General features: G+C 37.9%; 2 protein-coding genes across 4 annotated transcripts in view; one reads left to right on the forward strand and one right to left on the reverse strand.

The window, feature by feature from the left end:
* The first annotated feature begins 690 nt into the window (after positions 1-690).
* On the forward strand, positions 691-16805 carry LAMTOR3 (late endosomal/lysosomal adaptor, MAPK and MTOR activator 3). Of its 3 annotated transcripts, none has more exons than XM_064285519.1 (7): positions 691-826; positions 1122-1167; positions 3951-3985; positions 6854-6912; positions 8669-8802; positions 11454-11517; positions 15266-15378. In XM_064285519.1, exons 2-7 carry the CDS (start codon positions 1159-1161, stop codon positions 15271-15273), a joined length of 309 nt encoding a protein of 102 aa, XP_064141589.1. In that variant the 5' UTR covers positions 691-826; positions 1122-1158; the 3' UTR covers positions 15274-15378. The 3 variants fall into 3 exon arrangements, with proteins under 3 accessions (XP_064141589.1, XP_064141590.1, XP_003410519.1); XM_064285520.1 differs by having other exon boundaries at positions 692-826; positions 15269-15379; XM_003410471.4 differs by lacking the exon at positions 15266-15378 and adding an exon at positions 16243-16805 and having other exon boundaries at positions 694-826.
* DAPP1 (dual adaptor of phosphotyrosine and 3-phosphoinositides 1) overlaps positions 15203-24722 on the reverse strand; it is a 67023-nt gene continuing 57503 nt past the window's right edge. Inside the window, exon 9 of the mRNA XM_003410468.4 lies at positions 15203-23817. Within this exon, the coding sequence (XP_003410516.1) occupies positions 23749-23817 (69 nt within the window). The 3' untranslated portion in view covers positions 15203-23748. The remainder of the gene's footprint in view (positions 23818-24722) is intronic.

Raw genomic sequence — 24722 nt, forward strand, 5'->3', positions numbered from 1 at the left:
GAGGGTTTCCCCCTTACCATACTTCGTAATCTTCCTACTACCTACTGTAGGTTTTTGTTAAACGTGAAAACAAGCAAGGCACCAAGCAAAAAATATTTTAGGCAATGCTTAGAAGGCAATCCCACATGTCAAGAACCAATGAGAAAACGTAGTTCAGTGCGTACCTTAAAAGAAGCAGAGGCTTGGGGTGCTGCTTGACTCCCCGAGCGCTCCAGAAAGCCCATGGCTCCTCGATTCAATCTAGACAAAACCTTGAGCAAAGAGCATGTAGGGTGACATCCATGGGAAAGCCAAAAAGAGACTAGGAAATCGGGACCAGAAACCTGTAGATCTGGAATTTCTAATCCCTGGGCAATCAATCTCATACAGCTCGTTAACGCCCTCCCTTTCACTCATTTACAAGAATAACTTTTAAGGTACTGGCCCTAAAAAACTAATAAAATTTATGCACGTTCTCCGCACAAAAATGTCTTCTTGCACAAGAACATGCATACATTTTCTGGGGGCTTTCGGGCCCAGCAATCTCTTTAAGAATCGCCTAAGAGTTCAAATCCGTCCGGCCCAAGGCAAGCGGGAGGGGCGGGGTAGCGCGGGCGGGGCGAGGCAGAACGGGCCGGGGCGGGGCACCGCGAGCCAAAAAGCGCTCAGTTTCCGCCTACAGTCCCCGGAAATCCAGTGTCACCGGGCGTCGGAGGCGTAGGAAGTGCTTCCTGGGGGCCGACGAGGTCACAAATCATGTGAGGGCCGCTTGGGGAGGAACCTGTCTCCTAGTGTCCCTGAAGTGCCCGCAGAGAGAACCCGGGCATTCCCGGGAGCGGAAACCCAGGTAACTGGCGCCACTTTGCCCGGCATAGGGACTTGTGTCCGGGGATAGCGAGGGAGGGCTGTTGGTGGGGGAAACGAAGGGGGAGAGGGCACCACTTTTCCTAGCCTTTGGGCCCAGATCTCGGGGTGGTGGTGGTGGAGTGGGCTGAGGTAAGACATCCCGGATTCCCGTCGAGGTCTTGGGGAACACCTACTCCTTCGGCCTCTTTGGTACGGTCCTAGAGCCGCGGAGTCGGCTGGGGGTGGAGAAGGCGAGGAAGCTTCGAAGGAATAGTCACCAGAGGTTTCTCTTCCAGGCGTGGAGATTGATCCTGCGAGAGAAGGGGGTTCATCATGGCGGATGTGAGTTGACATTCTTACACAGGAAAAAAGGAGAGGGTGGGGAGTTTGGAAAGGATACTGGGCGGGGAGAGGTAGAACTCCCCATGTACAGACCTTTCTTTTAGGCGTTCCTCCCGATTTTTTTCCCCTAGGGTCTGGAGTGGGAGACTGATAAGAATGGATTTGTGGGGTTCTGAGTTTCTGTCCAGTATGGGGTTTGAGGAGAGACTCTTAAGATATGCTTGAGGGTGAGAAGATTGTATTCTCACACCCCAATCCTGTGAACATCAAAGAAGCCCTGTGTGTTTACCATTTGAGCTTCTAAATGATGGTCTGCAGTCTTCCCAATCACTGTGTGGTTAGTAGGACATGTGCACTGAATGCTTTACTTTCCAGTAACCAGTCATGATGTCTCACTTGGGATTATTGTGACAACTTGAAATTCCTCTTTAGCACAGCAGTAAGACCCAAATTCCAAGCTTAGGGGACTTAATTGTACTAGTTACTGAAAAGTGCAGAGAATTACTGATACTAATGTTTATATTTTACATCCTGTTATCTTGCCGAATATTCTTCCAAACATTGAGTATATACTAATTTATTCTTATAACAACATTTAGAAGTACATACGATTATTATTCGTCTTATAGATGGTGATGCAAAGCCACAAAAAAATAAAGTAACTCACCCGGGGTTACACAGCTAGTAAGTGGTGAAGTCAAGAGAACAACGCTGACAGTCTGGCTCCAAAGGCTATATTCTTATCCACCACACTGAATGGTCATTCAACATGAATACAAATCCAGTTTTTCCTTTTAGGTTGCAAGATTATATGGTTCAAAGATTTAGGAACTTTTTATGCCTTTACCCACCGCTTATTTTTTTAGTACCATCGGTTATATTTTTGAGACCTTAATTCTTCACCTGTAGTCAAATCACTAAATATTGAGCATCTGCCTTGGAAAAGTTGCTATGATAAGGGCTATGGGTAAAATAAAGATGACTAAGGGATGATTCTTTAAGGGTTTTTAAGATTAATAGAGGAATAGGTAAGTGATCATAGATATGCATACATAATAGTGTGAAAATTGAGGAAAGGATTACATCTGGTTTTTGTCCATCAGAAAAGACTATTTGGAATATTTGATGGTTGAGATTTAGCTCTAAAAGCTGAGTAGTATTTTTTTTTTTTTTTGAAAAGTAAAATCGAGAGCAAAGTATTTCTAGTAGCGTGAATAGCATAAACAAAGTACAAGAGTTAAGAAGCGAGAGGTGTGTGTGGAGAAACTGAGTCGACCAGCTTAGTTGGAGCTGTGGATATGTATGAGGATACAGAACTGTAAAATTAGACCTAGACTATGTTGTAGAGAACCTCAAATGTCTAAAGAGTTTGTACGTAATCCAGTGAAAGCTGGAGGGCCATTCAAACCTTGGCTACCCAGGGAATACCTCCAGCCCAGGCATCAATATTATTAAAGCTTCCCAAGTAATTTCTATAGCAAGGTTGAGAACCACTGCAATAAGGCTTTAGAGAAGGAGAATAATATGATTGGCGCAGTGTAGAATAGGATAGAAACGGAGACGAGAATACCAGTTGGGAGACTAGTGCAAGTCATAAATAGTAAAAGAAATAAAAATAACAGTGTCTGTGGAAAAACAGGAAAAGATCAATTTAAAAACATTTTATTTGACAAGTGATTTAAAAGTGGCAAACGTGAATTAAAGTTAAATGTTAACTCTTGGTTTCAAACCTAAAACCAGGGGATTGGTAGTGCCATTAGTGGAGAGAAGAAGAAATTGAGGAAATCTGGATTCGGGGGCAACAGGATGAGTTCATTTCTCTGTGTGTGTGTTTGTGTGTGTGTGTGTGTATTTAAGATGAAAGCAAGGTAAGCTGGTAGCGATGCATTCAGGTTTAGACAATTGTAGGTATTAGAGGTTCTGAAGAATAGATGGTATCTGATTCATCTACATAGAGGTCTTAATTGAAGCCTAGATGGTCATTTTCCCCAGATGAGAGATATGAGGAGGCAAAATAAAGTAGTCTTCCATTTCTTTAGTTCTGATTATGATCTAGCCGTCTCTGGGTGGTGCAAATGGTTAATGCACTCACTGTTCACTGAAAGGTCGGTGGTTCATTTCCACCCAGAGGCACCTCGGAAGAAAGGTCTAGCGATCTACTTCTGAAAAATCAGCCATTGAAAACCTTATGGAGCACAGTTCTGCTGTAATACACATGGGGTTGCCATGAGTCGCAGTCGACCCTAGGGCAACTGGTTTTGTTATTTTGGTTTAATTAACGTTTCATGCTTAAACACACTTTGTGTTGTCATTGTAATCATCTGAGAATCATTAAAAGTGATATTAGAAAATCTTATTTATAAATATAGCAAGATAGTCATCATATATTCTCAAGCAAACACAACAGTAGCAACAGGATATACAATAGTATGGAAAGTATAATCTGATTTTACGTGTAATGTAATTTTTGTTTTCTGTTACCAGGTATGCTAATCACTTTATATGCATCTTCTCAATAAACTGTAACAGCAATCTTATTAAATAGGCTCTATGAGTATTCTTACTTTATAAGTAATGAAATTTAGGCTTAGAGAAAAGGTTACTTAACTTATTCCAAGTCACACAGTTATTAAGTATCAAAATCAGAAAAAGAAGGATAAAGTACAAGCAGGAATTGTTGTGAATATGATTTCAAGTTCCTGAAATGTGGATAGGATAGTATCCAGAAAACCATTGGAAGATATATTATTATAATATGGCTTTTTAATATTTTTCTCTTTTAGGACCTAAAGAGATTCCTGTATAAAAAATTACCAAGGTAAAAAATTAATTTGTTACTGAATATTTTTATGTAGGTAATATTTTGTTTCTATTTTAGACTAATATCACTATGTATGTATAAAGTGTTATTATTTCATACTTTCAAATACCTGACTGTAACCTTAAGTGAGTCCAATGATGTCCTTTGAGTTTGCAGGTATGAGGCCTGAAATAGTCACCTGGCTTTTCTGAGGTTAAACAGCTGGTGGATGCTGGAGGGCTAGAACTCACATTTCTTGTCGCTTTAGAGTTCTTTCAAATATACTATGATAACAGTTTATTGAATTATACTTTGAAGTAGTTACAGTAATTTCAAGGGAAGAAAAAAAGCTAATAACCTGCCTTTACATTTAATACTGCTTTTAAGACCTAATTACTAAGTGTAGGTAACCCGAGAATGCTAGACTAGGGTAACAGTTCATGCTCGAAAAATCAGGAGACCTTTTTTTTTTTTTTAACCTGTGCATAATCCATTTGCTGCGCCTTTGTATACATTACGCTTTTATGTTAATGTCAGAAAACTTCCTTTTTGATATTTTACTGTTTCAAAGGACTTTGTCACTTCTGTTGAATTTCCTGTGTAAGGACGGTACCTTCCCTGACAGTTAAACTTTCCCTTACACCCACATCCATTTACAAATAATGTAGAATTCCTGACAGTTGCGGAAAATGAGAGAGAGGGATGTGAGTTGAGACATCCATTCTAACATTCTAGAATAAGATGATTCAAAATTGACGTAATAATCTTTGATTTAATATAGGAGAATATGTGGTGAGATTTTTTTTTTTAATTCTTATCTCCCAAATCTGTTTGACTTTTAAAAGATTTTAGATATCAGTTAATTCCTGTAGATAGAAAACTGTTTGGATTTTGCTTGTCTTTTTTGGTGTTAAGTTGCCTATGTTGACTTGTGTCCTTAACTACCCTAATTACAAAGCACTAGAAATAAGTAATATTTTCTAGTTTTGATTTGTCCATGTTTTTCTTCTGTATTCAGAGAGAAAACTGTTGAAATGTTAAGTAATTATTACCATTGATTTTCTGTTAATGCAATAAATTTATTTTTACTAATACTGGCAAACCACAAAGATAAGCTGCTGGTTCTGTTTTTAACTTAGTGGTTAGCAGTGCAGTCAGTTCTAGTTCTGCATGGGAGTGCAGGGCATAAAAATGACTGTGCAAGTTGAAAATGTGCAAAGCAGTTTTAGTGATCAACAGTAGAAATTACAGTTGTTTCATATGATCTTTAAAATTATTTTTCCAAAATATTAAAAACACTTATTCTCAGTTATAAAACTAATGTGTATTTAGTATACTATAAAACATTGAAAACATTGAGAATTAAAGCGTTTTATTTCTTTGTAAAGACTTACCAAGAGTAGTTTGAACAATGCCTCCTCCTTGTCATAGGCCTAAGATAAGGAACAAGTACCTTTTCTATGCTTTGACAAATTGGCATACTCCTTTTTAAGTTTGGAGCCCTGGTGGTGTAGTGGTTAATAGGTCAGCTGCTAACAAAAACGTTGGCAGTTCGAATCCACCATCCGCTCCTTGGAAACCCCATGGGGCAGTTCTACTCTGTCCTTATAGTGTCTCTATAAGTCAGAATCAACTCGATGGCAGTGGGTTTTTTTTTTTTTTTTAAGTTTGGATCAGCTTACAGCATTTTATCCTTTGTCCCTTAATATCGTGAAATATCATGGAGATTTCCGTTAAAGTGAGGTGTTTTGGTGGTGTCACTTCCCCTGAGCCATCTTCATCTTTTCAGCATAACCACATTCCTCATGTCTGTAGTAAATTTGCCTTCACAAAACTTTCTCTGGCTACAAATCTAGAGTCTAATGGCGACAGTGTCAGTGTTACCTCAGTCAGCCATTTTTTCTCTAAGTCCCTTTATATGCAATTCAGATTTCACATACAGCATTATCACTTTTCATTTCTGCCCTGCATTTTCATCTTTGTTAGCCAGTTCCCTCTTTCAATGATCCATTTTTGTAAAATGTCACATAGTTTATCACTGGGAGAGAAGGAGGCAAAAGAACTATATGCATTCTTATTCATAATTGCCAAAAAGTGAAAGCAGCCAAGATGTCCTTCAGTAGGTGAGTGGATAGGCAGACTGGCACATCCGTACATTGGAGTATTATTTAGCAATGAAAAGAAATGGAGGAATCTTAAATACATACTGCTTAGTGAAATAAGGCACTCTGAAAAAACTACAAACTGCACGGGTACGACTCCAACTAGATAGCATCTTAGAGAAGGCGAAACTGTAAAGACAGTGAAAAGATCAGGGGTTGCCAGGGATTCTGGAGGGGCGGGGAAGGGAATGAAGATGAAACGCAGGGCATTTTTAGGTCAGTAAAACCATTCTGTATGTAATCGTGGATACCTGACATGAGTTTGTCAAAATCTATAGGACACTATCACAAAGAGTAAACCGTAATGTGAATTTGGACTGTAGTTAATAATATTATCAATGTTGGTTCATCAGTTATAACAAATGCACCACAAAAATGCAGGATGTTAATAGGAGAAACAATATCCAGGTGAAGGGGATACATGGGAACTCAAAATTTTTCTGTAAAGCTAAAATTGTGCTCTAAAAATAGTCTCTTTGGGGGAAAAAAAACCAGCTATATTTTAGGTCTTCATCAATAACCTGTACATACATGTTGATAATAGCCATTCATTCAATTTTAGGAAGAGTTTTGGCAGACACACAGTTTATAATACCAATAATTGAGTTCCTTTGGGTTCTTCTCCCCCCCCTCCCGAAATATAATGAAAATTTCCATTACTAGTTTCAGGTGCACATTTTGAGAACATAAAATGTTTTATAATTTAATTTTTTTTTCTTTCTAGTGTTGAAGGACTCCATGCTATTGTTGTGTCTGATAGAGATGGAGTGCCTGTTATTAAAGGTAAAAATAAGCACTTAAATACAGATGTCATATTTACTTTTGACTGAAAATGTATGTAATTCTATCTTGAGTAATGAAGAAGGAAGCATATAAAACCTATTTCAATAAGTTCAGTACATAGTCTTAAGTTTTAGTGTTTACTTTTGTAATTTGAAGACTGGATTGGAACCTATAATTTATTACATGTCAAGTGTCATGTTAACATAGAGAGTCTAAGCACGGATTTATCACAGGCCCAGTTTCCCATTAATAACATTTACGATATAATATAAAACACTAATAAATCTGATGAGACTGTACATGTATGCAACTAGATATATATATACACAGACATACCTCCTCATTTATATTTTTTATCAATTACTAGTAGTTTCAGGATAAATGCATATGTTTGAATCATCATATATTGATTTATTTAATCTCTCTTGATTTTCTGCTTCCTTACTAAAAATAGGTTCTCTTTTTAACTTTTAACTTCACATTTAATATTAATTTTAATCAGAATCTAACGAGACTAATTACCCTAATTTCCAACAATTTTTAAGTATACGTGATGTCACAGAGCCAGTCAGTATGGATTCAGTCCATTTTTACTAATTATTTCTATGACATGGCAGGATCATAATGGATGTTCGTAGTTTTAAGGCAGTTATATGACACACTGTAATGACTTCACCAGAGGAAGATTAAGTAATACTCTGCACCCTTTGTTCACAGTTTATTTTCCAGCTGGCTATCACATGAGTTGGATAATTTTAGACTTTAGAATTGAAAGGAAGTTTAGAGGTTACCTAACTTAGCTTTTAACTTTACAAGTGAAGATGTTCAAGTGCAGAGGGCCTGCACTGCCAGCCCAGAGTTGTGCATGAGTCAGTGAGATGTCTATATTAGAGCTCATCATCTCCTCATGTCATGTGGTCCAGTGAGCTTTTTAACCCACTGTAAAACATAAGTGACTTTGGATAAGTCACTTGACTTTTCTTGGTTCTGTAATGAGAGTCTGAGCAAAATAATATCAAAGAGATTTTCCAGCTCTAACATTTTTTCTAAGGAGCCCTGCTGGTATGTGGCTGAGGGCTCAGCTGCTAACTGAAAGATGTGACAGTCTCCTTGATGACAGCCTTGGAAACCCCAAGGGGCCGTTCTGCTCTGTCAAATAGGGTCGCTATGGGTCAGAATCAACTCAACGGCGATGGGTTTAGTTTTGTTTTTTTAACATTCTTTCTCAGAATCTCTGTGTTAAAACCCTGAACTCTGCACTTACTAGTTTGTACAGTCAACTGCGTTCAGCCCTTTCAATGAGTGAGAGAAATTTAAAACAGGTAGTCAGCCACAGGATTTTTCAAATCTTTATGAGAAATACTGCTGTGAGTTTCGTGAGAGCAGAGACCTCTGTACCGTTTTTCATAATTTCATTCTAGCTTTGCTTTCAGTTAACCAGAATACTCAGTATGTTAAATATACTGATTAATCTATGATTAAAGATGTCAAGAAAATTTAAACATTTAGTATTCTTTAAAAAAAAATTTGTGAGAGGCAGCATTGCTTCCCTTAATTATGGTTACTGAACTTCTGATGGAGCAATTTTTCCTACCTAAATTGAGGAAACCCAATTAATGACATTTTTAGTATTGTGACACAAAACATTCATGCTCAATTTTCTATGGGTTTATGGAATAAATGAAAAAAAAGTCTCTAAGTCTTCCACCTACCATATCTTCCACCTAATTTTTATTTAAATCACTTGTTTTTCCAGTGGCCAATGATAATGCTCCAGAACATGCTTTGAGACCTGGCTTCTTATCTACCTTTGCCCTTGCGACGGACCAAGGCAGCAAACTTGGACTCTCAAAAAACAAAAGTATTATCTGTTACTATAATACCTACCAGGTAAGTTCATGAATGTTAAATTGCTTGCTGATTTTAACTGTCTTTGTTTTACCTTCTGTATAAAATAGCTTGTGTTATAATTATAAATTTTAGTTTTGGAGGGGATGGAACTTTAATTCCTAGCCTTCAGACCAAAGAATTGATGCCTTTGAATTGTGATGTTGGGGAAGAATATTGAATATGCAGTGAACTGCCAAAAGAAGGAACAAATCTGTCTTGGAAGAAGTACAGCCAGAATGCTCCTTAGAAGCACGGAAGGCAAGACTGCATCTTACCTACTTTGGACATGTTATCAGGAGGGATCAGTCCCTGGGGAAGGACATCATACTTGATAAACTACAGGGTCAGCAAAAAAGAGGAAGACCCTCAATGAGATGGCTTGATACAGTGGCTGCAACAGTGGGCTCAAGCATAACAACAATTGTGACAGTAGTCCAGGACCGGGCAGTGTTTTTGTTGTGTTGTGCATAGGGTCACTGTGAGTCGGAACCAACTTGATGACACCTAACAATAACCACAACAGCCGTCAAACCAGTTATGTTAAACTGTAGTAATTGTCTTCAGAATTTACAGCAGGTGATAATATGGAAAAGTATTTTAAAAGATTTAATAATAAAGTGTATCTTACCCTAAAAAGGAAGTCAGGTCACTTTTACCTCCAGTAGGTGGTGCCCTTAGCTAAACAATTGTGATTTCTCAACTGACATAGTTTCTTGTTTTTGTGACAGATAAAACTTTTTCATCGAAAGTCAAATGATAATTGCTTTAAATTTGCTATTGCTGCTTATTCCTTCATTTGATTTGAAATGTACGTATACTAATTTTCTTCCCCGTTTAGTTATAGGGAAGAAATTAAATGTTACGTATCTCTTGGTCTCCAACTGAATTTTCTTTAAATTAATCCCTTCTGTTTTAGAGCAGTGTTTCCCAGAGTGTAACTCATGTACCACTGATGATATACAAATAATAATTTTAATACTTACGTATTTTAAAGTGTATTAGGAAAAAAAAATAACCACTACGTCTTTAATTTTCCAGACCTTACTTACATTGAAGCTAAATTTTTTAAAAAAGTAGTTGATTTTAAAATATATATATACTGTTAGCACAGTGGTACAAATGTGGCAGACAAAATCACAAAGATGTAACTTCTTGAGTGACTAAAATATATTGCTTTTAGCCGTTTAGTTGTCAATATTAATTGAGCCCCTGTTATGCAGTTGGCACTCTGCTGGGCTTTAGAGGTAAAAAGAAGAAAACTAGGCTTACCTTAGAAAGCTTTCAGGCTTCCAGTGGTGTTAATGTCTGTGAGAGTGTGGTAAAATGAGTTCCTTTATGTGGCCTTTTGACTTGGTTCTTTGGAAAAACAGCTTGAGAGATTTTTCCTCTCAGCTCTGAGGAGTTACCTTGCCCTAGTTTTCTACTCCAGAGGGTTTCTTTCTTTAATCCAGATTGATTAACATTTCCTGGGTAAGTTGTAAACAACTTGTGGTTTAGTACTTTTTGTCTGGCCCTGGACTGCAGCTTCCCCTGTGATTGATCTGTTTTACACACCTTGCAGGGATTGGTCAATATACTTATGGAAATGAATTATCTGTGGCCTGTTGAGAGGGGGTTGCTCAGTTCGTGGCCCTGATGGGAGGGCCATGCCTTGAACTTGATCAAGAGTTTGTTTATATATGCACCCAGCCCCACAGAGGCTGGCAGACAGAAGAAGAAGGAAGAAAGACTATGAGAGGCAAGAAAAGAGAAGAGGCACAGAGAAAAGAGCTATAGCATGGGTCAAGGGCTGTAGCATTGAAGAGAGTGAGAGGCCCAGAAGGGGCCATGCGGCAGAGTTGGTGGTGATGGCAGAAACTTGCTGTTAGGAATGTAGCCAGGAGAGCTGATCAAAACTGCTACCTTGGTTTATGAGCAGCATCAGTTAGCAGTGGAGAGGCAGAAGGTAGGGGGCTGAAGGCAGAGAGGCCTGTCCTTGGGGGATCAAGAGGAGGCCTGCCCTCGGGAGCTGACAGGAGGCCTGCACAGCTGAGTAGTGGCGCATGCAGCAGAGAGAAGGACCTGCTTGATTGCATGACTTAAGAGGAGCTGAGAGCTGTACTGCACTGAAGAAGGGAGGGATATGCTTTCCATTCAGCGGAACTTTCCAGACTTTACCTACATGCATCCTGATCCTCATCCTGAGTTGTGGTCTGTTGATCCTGATCCTGAGTTGTACCCTGTTACTTTCTTAATAAACCACTGAACTCTAAATATGGCTGTGAGTTTCTGTGTGGCCTTTGCAATGAATTATTGAACCCAACAGAGAAGTAGGGGATGCTGTGGGGAGGACAGCTGCTGTCAGAATTGATAAGAAGGTTGGAGAATGGAGGTATGCCCGATCTCCACCTCATGGAAATCAGCTTTGAGCTGATGTTGATTCTCACTATCCTACTAAAGTTAGGTTCTGATGCTACTACTACTGCCATTTTACAAAGAGATAATCAGTGTCCTGTTTTTTGGAAATGCTTATTTTCATCTCTTTCATGTTTCATGTTAGGCTAGTATCTTGCACATCAACCTTTTTAAACCTTTAAAGATTAAGATACTCATTTGAGTTATACAACCTTTTTAAAACACAACATATAACGTAGATTTTATTTACTTTTTAGGTGGTTCAATTTAATCGTTTACCTTTGGTGGTGAGTTTCATAGCCAGCAGCAATGCTAATACAGGTATGTTTTAATTACCTTAAATACAGCTCTTAATTCTTAATATTACTGTATCTGAGCAGTCTAATACAACAGGAATGGTAGATTCAGAGTCACAAAACCAGAATTCACGACAAGGTCCACTGTCTTTTTTCCTTGTTTTCAGGAAAAGGGAAAGCCAATTAACTTGTTTGAGTCCTAGTTTTGCTATCTGTATTTTGGAGCAAATGTGTGCTTTCTCCTTGTAATGGGGTTATTTTATATTCAATGACGACAGTAAGGGAAAGTGATTTTTTTTTTTTTTTAATACAAAAGAAAATTAAATGCTGTCTCATCTTTGGCCAGTGAAAACCTTATGAGTAGCAGCGGAACATTGTTTGATGTAGTGCTTGAAGATGAACCCCTCAGGTTGGAAGGCACTCAAAATATGACTGGGGAAGAGCTGCCTCCTCAGAGTAGAGTCGACCTTAATGATGTGAATGGCGTACAGCTTTTGGGACCTTCATTTGCTGATGTGGCACAACTAAAAATGAGAAGAAACAGCTGTAAACATCCATTAATAGTTAGAACATGGAATACAAGAAGTATGAGTCTAGGAAAATTGGTAGATTCCAAAAATTAAACTCATAAAGATCGATATGCTAGTCCTTCATTAATGGTATTGGCCATTTTCAGTCAAATACTCATATGGTCTGTTATGCCAGGAATGACAGATTGAATGGGGTTGCATTCATTGTCAAAAAGAACATTTCAAGATCTATCCTGAAGTACAGCCTGGTCAATCATAGGATAATACCCACATGCCTACAAGGAAGACCAATTAATATGACTATTACGCACCAACCAAAGATGAAGAAATTGAACATTTTTACCAACTTCTGCAGTCTGAAATTGAGGAAAATGCACCCAAGATACATTGATAATTAACTAGCGATTAGAATGTGAAAGTTGGAAACAAAAAAGGATCATATGGAAAATATGGCCTTAGTGATAGAAACGGTGCTGGAGATTGCATGATAGAATTTGGCAAGACTAATAACTTCTTCATTGCAGATACCGTTTTTCAACAACGTAAATGTTGACTATACATGTGGACCTCTCCAGATGGAATACGCAAAAGTCAAATTGATTATATCTGTGGAAAGAGATGATGGAGAAACTCAATATCATCAGGCAGGACAAGGTCAGGGGCCGACTGCAGAACAGACCATCAGTAGCTCAAATGCAAGTGCAGGTTGAAGCTGAAGAAAGTTAGAGCAAGTCTGCAAGAGCCAAAATACGAGCTTGAGTATATCCCACCTGAATTTTAAGACCATTTCAAGAATAGATTTGACACATTAACATTAGTGACCAAAACCACACGAGTTGTGAGATGACATCAGAGACATCGTGAAGAAAGCAAAAAGTAATTAAAAAAACAGGAAAGAAAGAAAAGACCAAAATGGATGTCAGAAGAGACTCTGAACTTGCTTATGAACGGAGTAGCTAAAGCAAAAGGAAGAAGTTAAGAAGTAAAAGAGCTGAGCAGAAGATTTCAAAGGGCAGTTCGAGAACACAAGATAAAGTATAATAATGATGTGTTCAAAGACCTGGAATTAGGAAACCAAAAGGGAAGAACATGCTCAACATAAAGCTGAAAGAACTGAAGAAAAAATTCAGTCCTTGAATTGTAATATTGAATGATTCTATGGGGAAAATACTGAACAATGCAGGAAGCACCAAAATAAGATGGAAAGAAGATACAGAACCACTGTACCAGAAGGAATTAGTTGATGTTCAACCATTTCAGGAGGTAGCATATGATCAAGAACCAATGGTTATTGAAGGAAGAAATCTAAACTACACTGAAGGCAGTGACAAAAAACAAGGCCCCAGGAACCAGTGGAATACCAATTGAGACGTTTCAACAAATGGGTGCTGCAGAGCTGGAAGTGCTCACTCATATATGACAAGAAATTTGGAAGACAGCTACCTGGCCAACCGACCGGAAGAGATCCATATTCATGCCCACTCCAAAGAAAGATGATTCAGCAGAATGCGAAAATTATTGAACAACATCATTAATATCACACGCAAGTAAAATTTTGCAAGGGGATGCTGCATGGTTTAAAATCAGGAAAGGTGTGTGTCAGGGTTGTGTTCTTTCACCATCCTTATTCAGTCTCTATGCTGAGCAAATAACCTGAGAATCTGGACTGTATGAAGAAGATCGCGACATCAGGATTGGAGGAAGACCTATCAACAACCTGTGAAATGCAAGTGACAAACCCATGCTTGTTGAAAGCTAAGAGGACTTGGAGCATTTATTGATGAAAGTCAAAGACTGCAGCCTGTAGTATGGGTTACACCTCAATGGCAAGAAAACAAAAATCTTCACAACTAGACCAATAAGCAACATTGTGATAAATGGAGAAAAGATTGAAGTTGTCAGGGATTTCATTTTGCGGATTTTGGATCTGCAGTCAACCTCCATGGAAGCAGCAGTCAGGAAATTAAATGCTGTATTGCGTTTTTTTTTTTTTTTATTGCGTTGGGCAAATAATGCTGAAAAAGGCCTCTTAAAGTGTTAAAAAGCAAAGATGTCACTTTGAGGACTAAGGTGCACCTGACCCAAGCCATGGTATTTTTAGTTTCCCTCATACGCGTGTGAAAGTGGACAGTGACTAAGGAAGATCAGAGAAGAATTGATGCCTTTGAATTATGTTGGCAAAGAATATTGAATATACCATGGAGTGCTAGTAGAATGCACAAACCTGTCTTGAAAGAAATACAGCCTGAATGCTCCTTAGAAGGGAGCATGGTGAGACTTCATCTCATGTACTTTGGACATGTTACCAGGAGGGGCCAGTCCCTAAAGAAGGACGTCATGTGTTTGGTAAAGTAAGAGGGCCAGCGGAAAAGATGAAGACTTTGAACCAGATGAATTGACACAGTGACTGCAGCAGTGGGCTGAAACATAGCAACAATTGTGAGGATGGCACAGGGCCCCACTGTGTTTAGTTCTGTTGTACATGGAGTCACTGTGAGTCAGAAATGACTCAGTGGCACCTAACAACAACAATGGCAATCTTCAACTCTTGAGTGCTACATCTTGCTCAGGTTACCACGTTAAGGAAACAGAATTATCAAGGGCAAGTTCAGTTCCTTGGACAGCATGTCCCCAGGTTATGAACGCCTGACTTGACAAATTTTTCATCATAATCACCTTTACTTGCTGCACGTGCAGCTTTTAAATCACTGAAAAGACTTGGAGCCTTTTCTTGCTCTAAAGTAAGGCCAGATAAGAACTGTGCGCACCTGTTCTGACTTAACAACTTCGATTTAAAGGCACAGTTAGGAATGGATCCTGTTCATAACCTGGGGACTTCAGGTAGATCAGTCCTTTAATTTAGAATTTTTAAATCTTGAAAGACAGCAGACAAGATGAATTGATTGAGAATTTAGTTTTAAAGAGTGTATGTAGGATGAACACATCAGCACTCTTCTCTTTTTTTAATTTCACTTTGTTTTTATGACATTTTATTGTGTTTTTGGTGATCGCACACTTCTTGAGGGCTGAAGAATTTGAGAACAAACACTAGGAAGCTTTATGTGGAGGACAGTAAAGTGCCATCATATACAATACCCAGCACTGGATATTTATATGTAACATAATGACAGTACTTAGCTGAGTTGTAATTGTTTACTCCTTATTGGTTTTAGTGGAATTTATGTTAACTCCTAAGATTTGACAGCTATTTAGAATTGTGACACCTTTTTTTTTCTTTCCAAGCAGTTTGAAGAGTTCTAATCCTAGCTAGATCACTGAAGCCTGTCCTCTGATTCCTCATCTTTAAAATGAGTTTAGATTTGATGTGATGACCTGTTCTCTTCCATTTTCAAACTTTTTGAATATCTAAAATACTGTATGTGAAAACACTTTGTAAATTACATAGGATAGCGGTGGTGGTGACATTTTTATGTAAGTGTATTAAAATTCAGTTGTGCTAAATCACTGAACATTCTAGGTTGTCAATTGTTAGAAATTGTGATATATATAGAATGATATTTTAGTGTTGTATTTAGAACTGGCCCTGAGAATGCCAGGCACTTTTAGTATTTTCCTGTGAGACAGAAGAATCTTCATTTGTTTGGGCATGAAGCAAGGCACTAAGATGTATATAGCCTTTCACTCTGGTAAAGAGAAGCTAGATCTTCTGATTTAAAAAATTATTTGTCTTCCTTATGCTCCTACCATTCATCTTTAAAGTTATTTTTTTGCATTTAAAATACCCATTTATGCCTTGTCTTTGTTGAATTGGTATAATAAATTTCTGATTATTCTTGTGTTCAAAATCAAAGCAGTCTATCTTTCTAGCTTTTGATAGTTCTTTAAAATTTGCTCAGGAAAAAAAAAGTATGCCTTCTTTAGTAAAAATCATGTGTATTTCTGAATCAATACAGATTTTGAAACAGTAAGGTATAAATCAAGGTTTTTCTTTTCTTTTCAAAACTAACAAAATCATAGTGACTATAATTCATTCTGTATCTTCTAATGCACACTTTTCATCTCTCTAATAATGATAAAAATAAATTTCATAATAAATATGACTTGATTACTTTTTTAGAATTACAGTATTTTTTAGTTATGGGAAAATAACTGTCTCATATACTTTTTAGTAACTAAATTTTGGACAAGAAGGAATTTAATTTGAAGAGTTTTTCAGGAACACTTTTCTAACTCTCATTTTGATAATCTCTTTGTTTTAGGACTAATTGTCAGCCTAGAAAAGGAACTTGCACCATTATTTGAAGAATTGAGACAAGTTGTGGAAGTTTCATAATCTGCCAGTGGTCTCGATGTGTATCTTCATTATACCAGACACAATATCAATTCAGCAATCTCTAGACCACAGTAGTTCTTGTATCCGCTTTTCCATCTTATACTAAAGAAAGAACCTATAGGTATAATTTCTGGACAGATTGATTGTTATATTTCCTTGTTTATGGTCTTTTCTTATTTAGTGAGATCTAGGAATACCACAGAAATGGTTCAGTCTATCACAGCTCCCATGGAGTTAAGTTAGTTCAGTCAACAAATAGGGATGAGATTCTCTTCAGTGGATCAGAATCAAAATGGTACATCGATCTACTTGAACCATTAAGTGCTCCCTATTGTAAAATATGCCAGGCCTGCAAAATGAAGCAGACCCTTTTTATTGTGAATAATAATGAGGACATATTTTTCTTCATATTATGTTTTATTTCTTTGCATTGAATGTGAGGGAAATAAAATGGCTTAGCAAAAGTAATAAAATCAGTACAATCACTAACTCTCCTATGTATATATTATTTTACAGTATAGATGGCTAGTACTAATTGATTCTTCTCAGAGGGTGCTGTTCTTTACCTAAAATTCAAGTTATAGCTAATGATTGCCCCCTCCGCCCTGCTATCTATAACCAGTCAATCAGTGTTATAATGTTTGTGTGTTCTTTATAAAATCTGGATGTGATTCATTATCAGGCTGTTTACAATATTGATATGTATGTAAACATAATACAGCCTTTTTTCATACATGAGTATAAATAAAATAGTATTTTTAAAAGTATAGTTTGAGCACTACATAGGTCTTTATTTTCCCCGGACTTCTTTCTTCCAAAAGTTTACAGAACATAATTAACTTAATTTACTTTTTCAGGTACATGAATAAGTAGGAAGTGTGCCTTGTCGGTGTTAATTTGGAGACTTTTTTACCTAGCGTAAACTGTCAGTTAGAAAATACACCTCATCCATGAGCGTAACATTCAGGAATTCAGTCCATTATTTGAGGTTGTTAATGTCCTCCTAGGTGCTTTGACGATCAGAGCTTGTCACTGGTAGTTTAGAACACATTTATTGAGCACTTACTGTGTGCCGTGCACCAGAGCCACCACGTTGCACATTTTTAAGCGGGCTCTCTTCAAATCATACCTGTATGCTCTGGGAGTTGCCTTTCACATGAAATGTGTGTGAATGGTATCCCTGGAATTGTGCATTGAAGGAGTTGGGCAGGCACTGCATTTTTTCCTTTTTTTTTTAAGAGATGTAAAAATGAGAAATTGTGGTACCTTCCTTTGAAGAGCCCGCAGTTCAGTAAAGGGAACATAGTGCTGTGATAAAGCTACCCACCGGATGCGATAGAACATAGAGTTTAAAAAAAAAAAACAAAAAACTGCTGTCGAGTTGCTATGAGAATACAAAATAGGGGAACTTAAATTGGGCAAGAACAACAGCTTTTACAAAGGAATTGAGACGAGACAACGTTTTACCTGTAGGGAGTTAAAGTTAATTGTTGAAACCTAATAGTGAAGCATTAGACATTCCCATTATAATCTAAAATTTCCATTGTTAGGATTATTACTTAAGACCAGGAGATTTTTGCCAATGCAAAAGAGCATGAAACAAGAAGGTCTTTTAGAAATAAAGAGGCCAAATTTTTATATGTCTGTAATAATAATTGTATACCTTGAAATCTTAGGAAATGGAGAGACCTTTGCATGATGAATATTACTACTATTAAAATTCATGTTTTGGGAGAGGGTATAATAAATTATTCTACGTTTCACCTGGAGAAATAAGCAGGTGATAACTGCTAAGGGATTTTTGAAAAGGTAATATAAAACTAAGGAGCCCTGGTTGCGCAACAGTTAAGCAGTCAACTGCTAACCGAAAGCTTGGTGATTCGAACCCACCCAGGGGCTCCATGGGAGAAAGGCCTGGCAATCTGCTTCCGTAAAGCTTACAGTCAAGAAAAGCTATGGGACAGTTCTATACTGTCACATGGGGTTGCTTTGAGTCAAAATTGACTCAGTGGCAGCTAACAATATAAAACTAGTTATGTTTAAAAAGCAATTAACTAAATGCACAACTAGACAGATGAGTGGAACAGACTAGACCAGAAACAGACTTCAGTACATACATAAGAGGACTTAAAACATAAAGATCCTAAGTCAATGAGGAGAGGATCATTGAGTAAGTAGGGCAGTGTTTTTATACCCTGCTGATGAAACAAATTGTTAAATGCTTTAGGGGCAATATGGAGCCCTGGTGGCACAGTGGTTAAGAGTTCCACTGCTAATCAAATACTGGCAGTTCGAATCTACCAGGTGTTCCTTGGAAACCCTATGGGGCAGTTCTACTCTGTCGTACAGAGTCCCTGTGAATCAGAATTGACAGCAGTAGGTTGGTTTAGGGCAATTTGGCAATCTTGATCAAACTTTCAAGTGCACATAACTTTTGGCCCAGCAATACCACTTCTAGAAATTTATCCCACCGATGCGTGTGGACACATGCAAAGTTGCATATTTTTAAATATATTCTTTACAACTCTTAACCACAAAGCATTGGAAATAATTTAAATATCCACCATAGGTTGGGTGACCATAAGTGCTGGTTTTTCAGACAGTACCATTTTATACCCTCTGTTGCTGGAGTCATTATTCATAGTGTTCCTTTAACTCTCAAGTGTCCCACTTTAGATGGGAGGTTATATAGTCACCCCAATCATTGAGGACTAGTTAAATAAGTAACTACAATTATCAAGTGGAAAAAAGAATACTGAAATGGAACAATCGTCAAGACATAATGTTCGTCGAAAAAAGCAAGGTGTGGAACAGTGTGCGTAATGTGCTACAGTTTATGTATAAAAAGAAAGTTTATATATATATATATATATATATATATACACACAGCAACATAACCTAGCCAAGTTGACACATTAACCATCAAAAAATCAAGTTAAACCCCTAATGTACAACATATATCAAAATTTCAAGTGGATCAAAGACAACAATAACTGAACCATTATATCCTTTGTAGTAAAATAAAGGAAATTAAGTACAAAGGTAAAATCTTATGCTAATAACATGTTAGCAGCCCTAGTTTATTTATCAAAATGTCAGGACTCTGAAATTTGTTTTTTAAGTGTTACATTATTTTGATGCATTGCTGAGCTGTCATCACAATTTTAAATTCATCCATTCAACAAATACTAATTGAACATCTACCATGTGCCAGACACTTCTCAGGTTGCTGGGCTAAGTATGGCAACTCCCTTTATCTTTTGGGGGAATTCTCTAAGATGAAAACCCCTGAAGGATAGAGGGGACAGGGGATACACAGTGGTATAGCCAGCAAAAAAGTTGTTAGGAGGGGAATAGGAAGGGAAGAGCTAACCAGAAAGTACAACTAAGAAGATGCCCAAGTAAGAAAACATCTGAAAGCAGGAAATCCAATGGAAAAGGGGGGGGAAAAAAGGTAGAGAAACCACACAGTCCAGTTATATATGATCCCTAGGACAAGTACATCGAAATATAGCTGGCTGTGGCAGTAAAGAAGACTGTGACTTGACGAATGAATTTGTCACCCTTGTTTTCCACCATCTTGGAACATCAAGATAATGTTTAAGTTGTGAAATTGTACTTCGTATGTAGAAAATCCATTTCCTCTCAAAAAAGCCTTTGAGATATTCCTGAAAGTCTCCATAAAGCCCTTCACATGGGCTCCTGAAACCAGCTTTTGGACACCACCTGGCATCTGCTTATTTCCTTTACTCTTGCTAAATGAGCTATGCTTCTCAAAGCCTAGCCATTGCTGATGCTGCTCACTGGGGTTCCAGGTGCCTAGAGGCTGCTGGAGTCTACACTGACAACCGATGATGCCATCTTCATCCACAGCTGTAGATACTACAGTTTACACTCATTGTCTGTCCACTTGAGACTGTAGTGAAACAGTGTTTCGCTTTTTAGGTTTTGCCGAGGATGGTTGAGTAACTCCCAAGGATGTGCTCAGAATCACCCTTTCCCCTTAGCAACGTCCATAATCCATGAATAAAACATTTGTACCTCAACACTCTTTCTTAACATGAATTTTTCGGACAGAAATCTCATGATTCCTTTTACCTGCCCACGTGCTAGACCAGTGCTACTCAAAATATGGTTCACAGACTGGACCATTTCGCAAACTGTCAGCAGTTCGTGATGAGATAGCAGTACATGACAGAAATTGAGAAAAAGCTTTTAAAATCTTACAACAATTTGACAGTGACTTTATGTTTGTCGAATCTAAGAATAAAAAATGGGGATTATGGTATCTGTATTTTTTTACTTGTCAAATAATTCCTTTCTAGAAGATCAGAAAATCCAGTCCTTCACAACAGATGGTTTGAGGAACTCTACTCAACATCGTGCCTGACAGCTTGAATCCTTGGTAAATAGAGCCAAGGTTCAGGCTGGGAACTCTGCTACGTAATACATTTGATTTAAAAAATTTGATGAAAATATGGGTTTTCTGCAACAGATGTGAAGTAGCAAAGGGGGAGGAAAGTAGGATTGAGCCACTTGGAAGAATGTTCCGCCTCAAGTAATCATTTTCTTGCTCTCTGTCTGAAATGGACACAGTGTAACTCCTGACCTGCACGCTCACTGTGTGGGAGTGGGAAGGCCCGAGGAGCCCACTCTCTTGCATGTCACGTGGTGGGAAAGATGAATCCCGCCCCACAGAGTGTGCTGCTGTGCAGTGGCCTCAGAGGTAGTCATAGCCATTCCCACCATGGTAGTGACTCCCCTGGTCCAGAGGAAACAGTGCTTCTTTGGGGGCAAGACATTTCCCGGGCGGGGGGCGGGGTGGGAATTCTAAGAAGAGGAATAATTGCTAACATTTTGGCTGTGTCTTAAAAGGTACTTACTTCCTTTATAAGGAGTCCTGGTGGCACAGTGGTTAAGAGCTTGGCACTAACTAAAAGATCAGCAGTGCAGATCCACCAGCTGCTTCTTGGAAACCAGATGGGGCAGTTCTACTCTGTCCTGTAGGGTCTCTATGAGTTGGTATCGATTCGACAGCAGTGGGTTTTGATTTGGTTTTATGATAAGCGCATAGCTGTTAAAGATAAGGCCTTTCACACCTCACTTGCTCTTCTCCCAAACTCCCCACTCCTCCCTTGTCTTGGACTTGGAGGAGTAGCTGAGGGCTACTTCACCAGGCTACTTCAGGAGGTAAAATCAGAACCACTGCTCAGTGGTGCTGAGAGAATCCAGTAGGTTGCAAAGGTAAAAGCACCTGGACTAGTACTAATTACAAGCTTATGTGTATTTGCTCTTCCTGTTGACGTGAAAATTCTCCAGTAAATGGATGTAACCCCGGCTGAAGCACACTTTCTGTCATATAGCTCTGTGTGCCTCTCTCTTACTGTATTTACTTCTATACATTGCCATACATTTGTTCGTAGTCTCTTTCCTTTTCTACTAAAAACTCCTTTAAGACTGGGACTATTAATTGAACTTTAAACCCTTTGTGTCTCATACTCTAACTAAAGCAGATTTTTCATTGCAATTATATTAATCAGTTGTATTCTTTTAAATTACAGATACTAAAATATATTTTAATAGCAAAATAGTACATGTGCAGGAAAATCATGCTGTTTTTAACAAACAGAACTGAAGAATATAAATAAAATAAACATGATACATTTGACAAAAAGTGAAACAATATTTCCTATACAAGGAAACACCATTGTTCTAAGAAAAAACATAAAATCTTACATCTCAATGAGGATTCATTTGTAACTCCTTGCTTTGCACACTTGACACCATGCATTTTAACTTGATGTTTGCTTTATGCCATATAATACAAAAAAATACATTAAAAACTTTCTTATAATGTGCAAATATTTAATGTGATTTCTAAGTATTAGATGTTTAGATAACCGAAGAAACTTATTTTAACATGGTATCCCTTTGGACTGAAAGAATGGTGTTATATCCAAGCGTTGCACCATAATCTTTTTATTTTCAAGTTCTTACTCCACTTTGTCTTTCTTCAAACTTGTATATAAATAAGCCATTTTAATAAAGGCAATAGAAAGGCTAGAATAATGATGAGCTTTGGACACCGTTTACCTAATATCAATCTAGTTTGAAAAATGTTGTGTAACACATTATTATATATTTTACTTAGTGTTACTCCCTCAACTGGTGACAAGTGGCTCTGCAAGGTGCAGGCTGCTTAGCGATCTCAGGGCAAGGTGATTCTTGTATTTCTTGGGCCAACACTACAGGTAACTCTGGGGAAGGGACTGGTGTAACATGTTCTCCTTGAGAAGTCTCTTGCAGTCTGTCTGGAGAAATGTCAGATGCAGATAAATGCTGGTGGTTCAGATTCAGTAGTAGAATTCTCACGTTCTGCGCAGGAGACCCGGGTTCCACTCCTGGCCAATGCGCCTCATGCACAGCTACCACCCATCTGTCAGTGGAGGCTTGGGTGTTGTTATGATGCTGAACACGTTTCAGCAGGGCTTCCAGACTAAGACAGACTAGGAAGAAAGGCCTGGCAATCCACTTCCAAAAATCAGCCATTGAAAACCCTATGGATCACAAGGGTCCAATTCACAGCAAATCATAGGGATGGTGAAAGACCAGACAGCATTTAGTTCCATTGTGCATGGGGCTGCCGTGAGTCGAGACAGACTCAAGGACAGCTAACAACATTATTATTATTACTATTAAATTACAAGCTATCTACTACTTCATTACCCTCCCTTCAATTCTCACTCTGTAAAACATTTCCTCCAAGATGGTTATAAGAGACCTTTTGAAAATCGTACTTTCATTTATCTTTATTTTCCTACATAATAGCTTTTGGATATGTGTGGTTCCCATGGGCTAATCATTAGAAGTGAAGGACACACTAGATTACTGAGCCTCTTAAAAAGAGAAAATAAATACTGCAAACATTTTCCAGTTTTGGGAAACTGCTTTTGTTTTTGTAAGATGGATAAAAAAGCAAAACACAACCCCAAAAAAATCTTTGATGTTTACTTCTCAATGTATTTTCTGAAGAAACTGTCTAAGCCTCAAGTATACTAATAGCACAACCTTGACGTTAGATGAATTGGCCATAACAGAGTGGAGCTCCAGGCAACTAATGTCCAAAAGCTTGGAGGCCACATACTGTACGCTGTAACACTGAACAAGTCTGAAAGTGGTGGTTTAATTCATTTCTTTCAGAACGATGTTTGCTTTGGAATTCTTAGGGAGATGGCCACATCTCAGAAGGGCAGTGCTTTTCCGTGAGTCAGCAAATGTCACATGTTCTGAGAGGTCCCGGTCAGCATCAGCTTTAGTTTTGTTTTTAAAGGAAATTCCTTAGTCGGCTTTCCTCTGAAGTCTGCTACTGACCACAGCATCAGGGAATATTCTACTCTGTGCCTGGACCAGGGCATCCCTGGTCAGGAAAGGTCTATTTAAAGACGAACGACCGAGACCGGATGGTGCCATCCCCTTGGTCTAGCTGTTTTCTTATTTGTGACTGTAAGAAAGCACACACAAATACGTATTTATTATTTAGTGACTTTGCAGTAATTATCTCTGGCTTTTAACAAATATCAAATAAGACATGCTGATTAGTAAAGAAACCATAAAATTATAAACTAATTATCATGTGCCCTCTCCCCAAGTTATTCTGGTTTTCTGTATTTTTCTCGGAAATATTGTAAAGTGGTTGCTAAAACATTCACAAGTTAAGAAATGACCTACAAGTTACAGTACACCCATAAAATACAGTACTATTCCAAGAATCAAAATAAAGATATAGCTAAATTTTTGATATGGGAAGATATTCACAGAACTCTATTTAGAGAATCATTAAATTTTGCTTCTAAATAAATATTTCCGTGGGGAGATGTCTGAAAGTGTACATTTCAGATTTCTTTAATTTTTCTATAAAGATTATATATCACTATACAATCATAAAATGGAAAGAATAGAAAAACTGATTCATGTTTGTTTGAGCAAAGGTTTCATATGGCAAAGTACGTCCTCGCTGAATATCAAATACGTTGGAACAATCTCAAAATAAATGGTATATGTATTAGAATTTCCAACTGGAAAGATAACCAAAAGCAAACGTCCCAGCATCTAGAAAGGAATATTTATCCAGATTCTCAGTATTGAGAGAGCACCTATATATCAGATAATTTCATAAAAAATAATTAGGAGAAAATTGTTTGACTTTTGAAAACATCAAGGGTTTCAAGGTGGCACTTAGAGGAAATTTTAGTAAGCTTCAAGAGGAAATTCTTTGTTAACAACCCACTACTAGCAAATGTGTACTGAAAGTATATATCTCCTGCGGTGCGTATAACAGCAGGTAAAATAAATAAAATAAATCCTCTTTTGTCCTTGACCTCCACAAAGTAACGCTTACACTGTAAC

The sequence above is a fragment of the Loxodonta africana genome, chromosome 5, assembly GCF_030014295.1.
Source record: "Loxodonta africana isolate mLoxAfr1 chromosome 5, mLoxAfr1.hap2, whole genome shotgun sequence".
Taxonomy (NCBI): domain Eukaryota; kingdom Metazoa; phylum Chordata; class Mammalia; order Proboscidea; family Elephantidae; genus Loxodonta; species Loxodonta africana.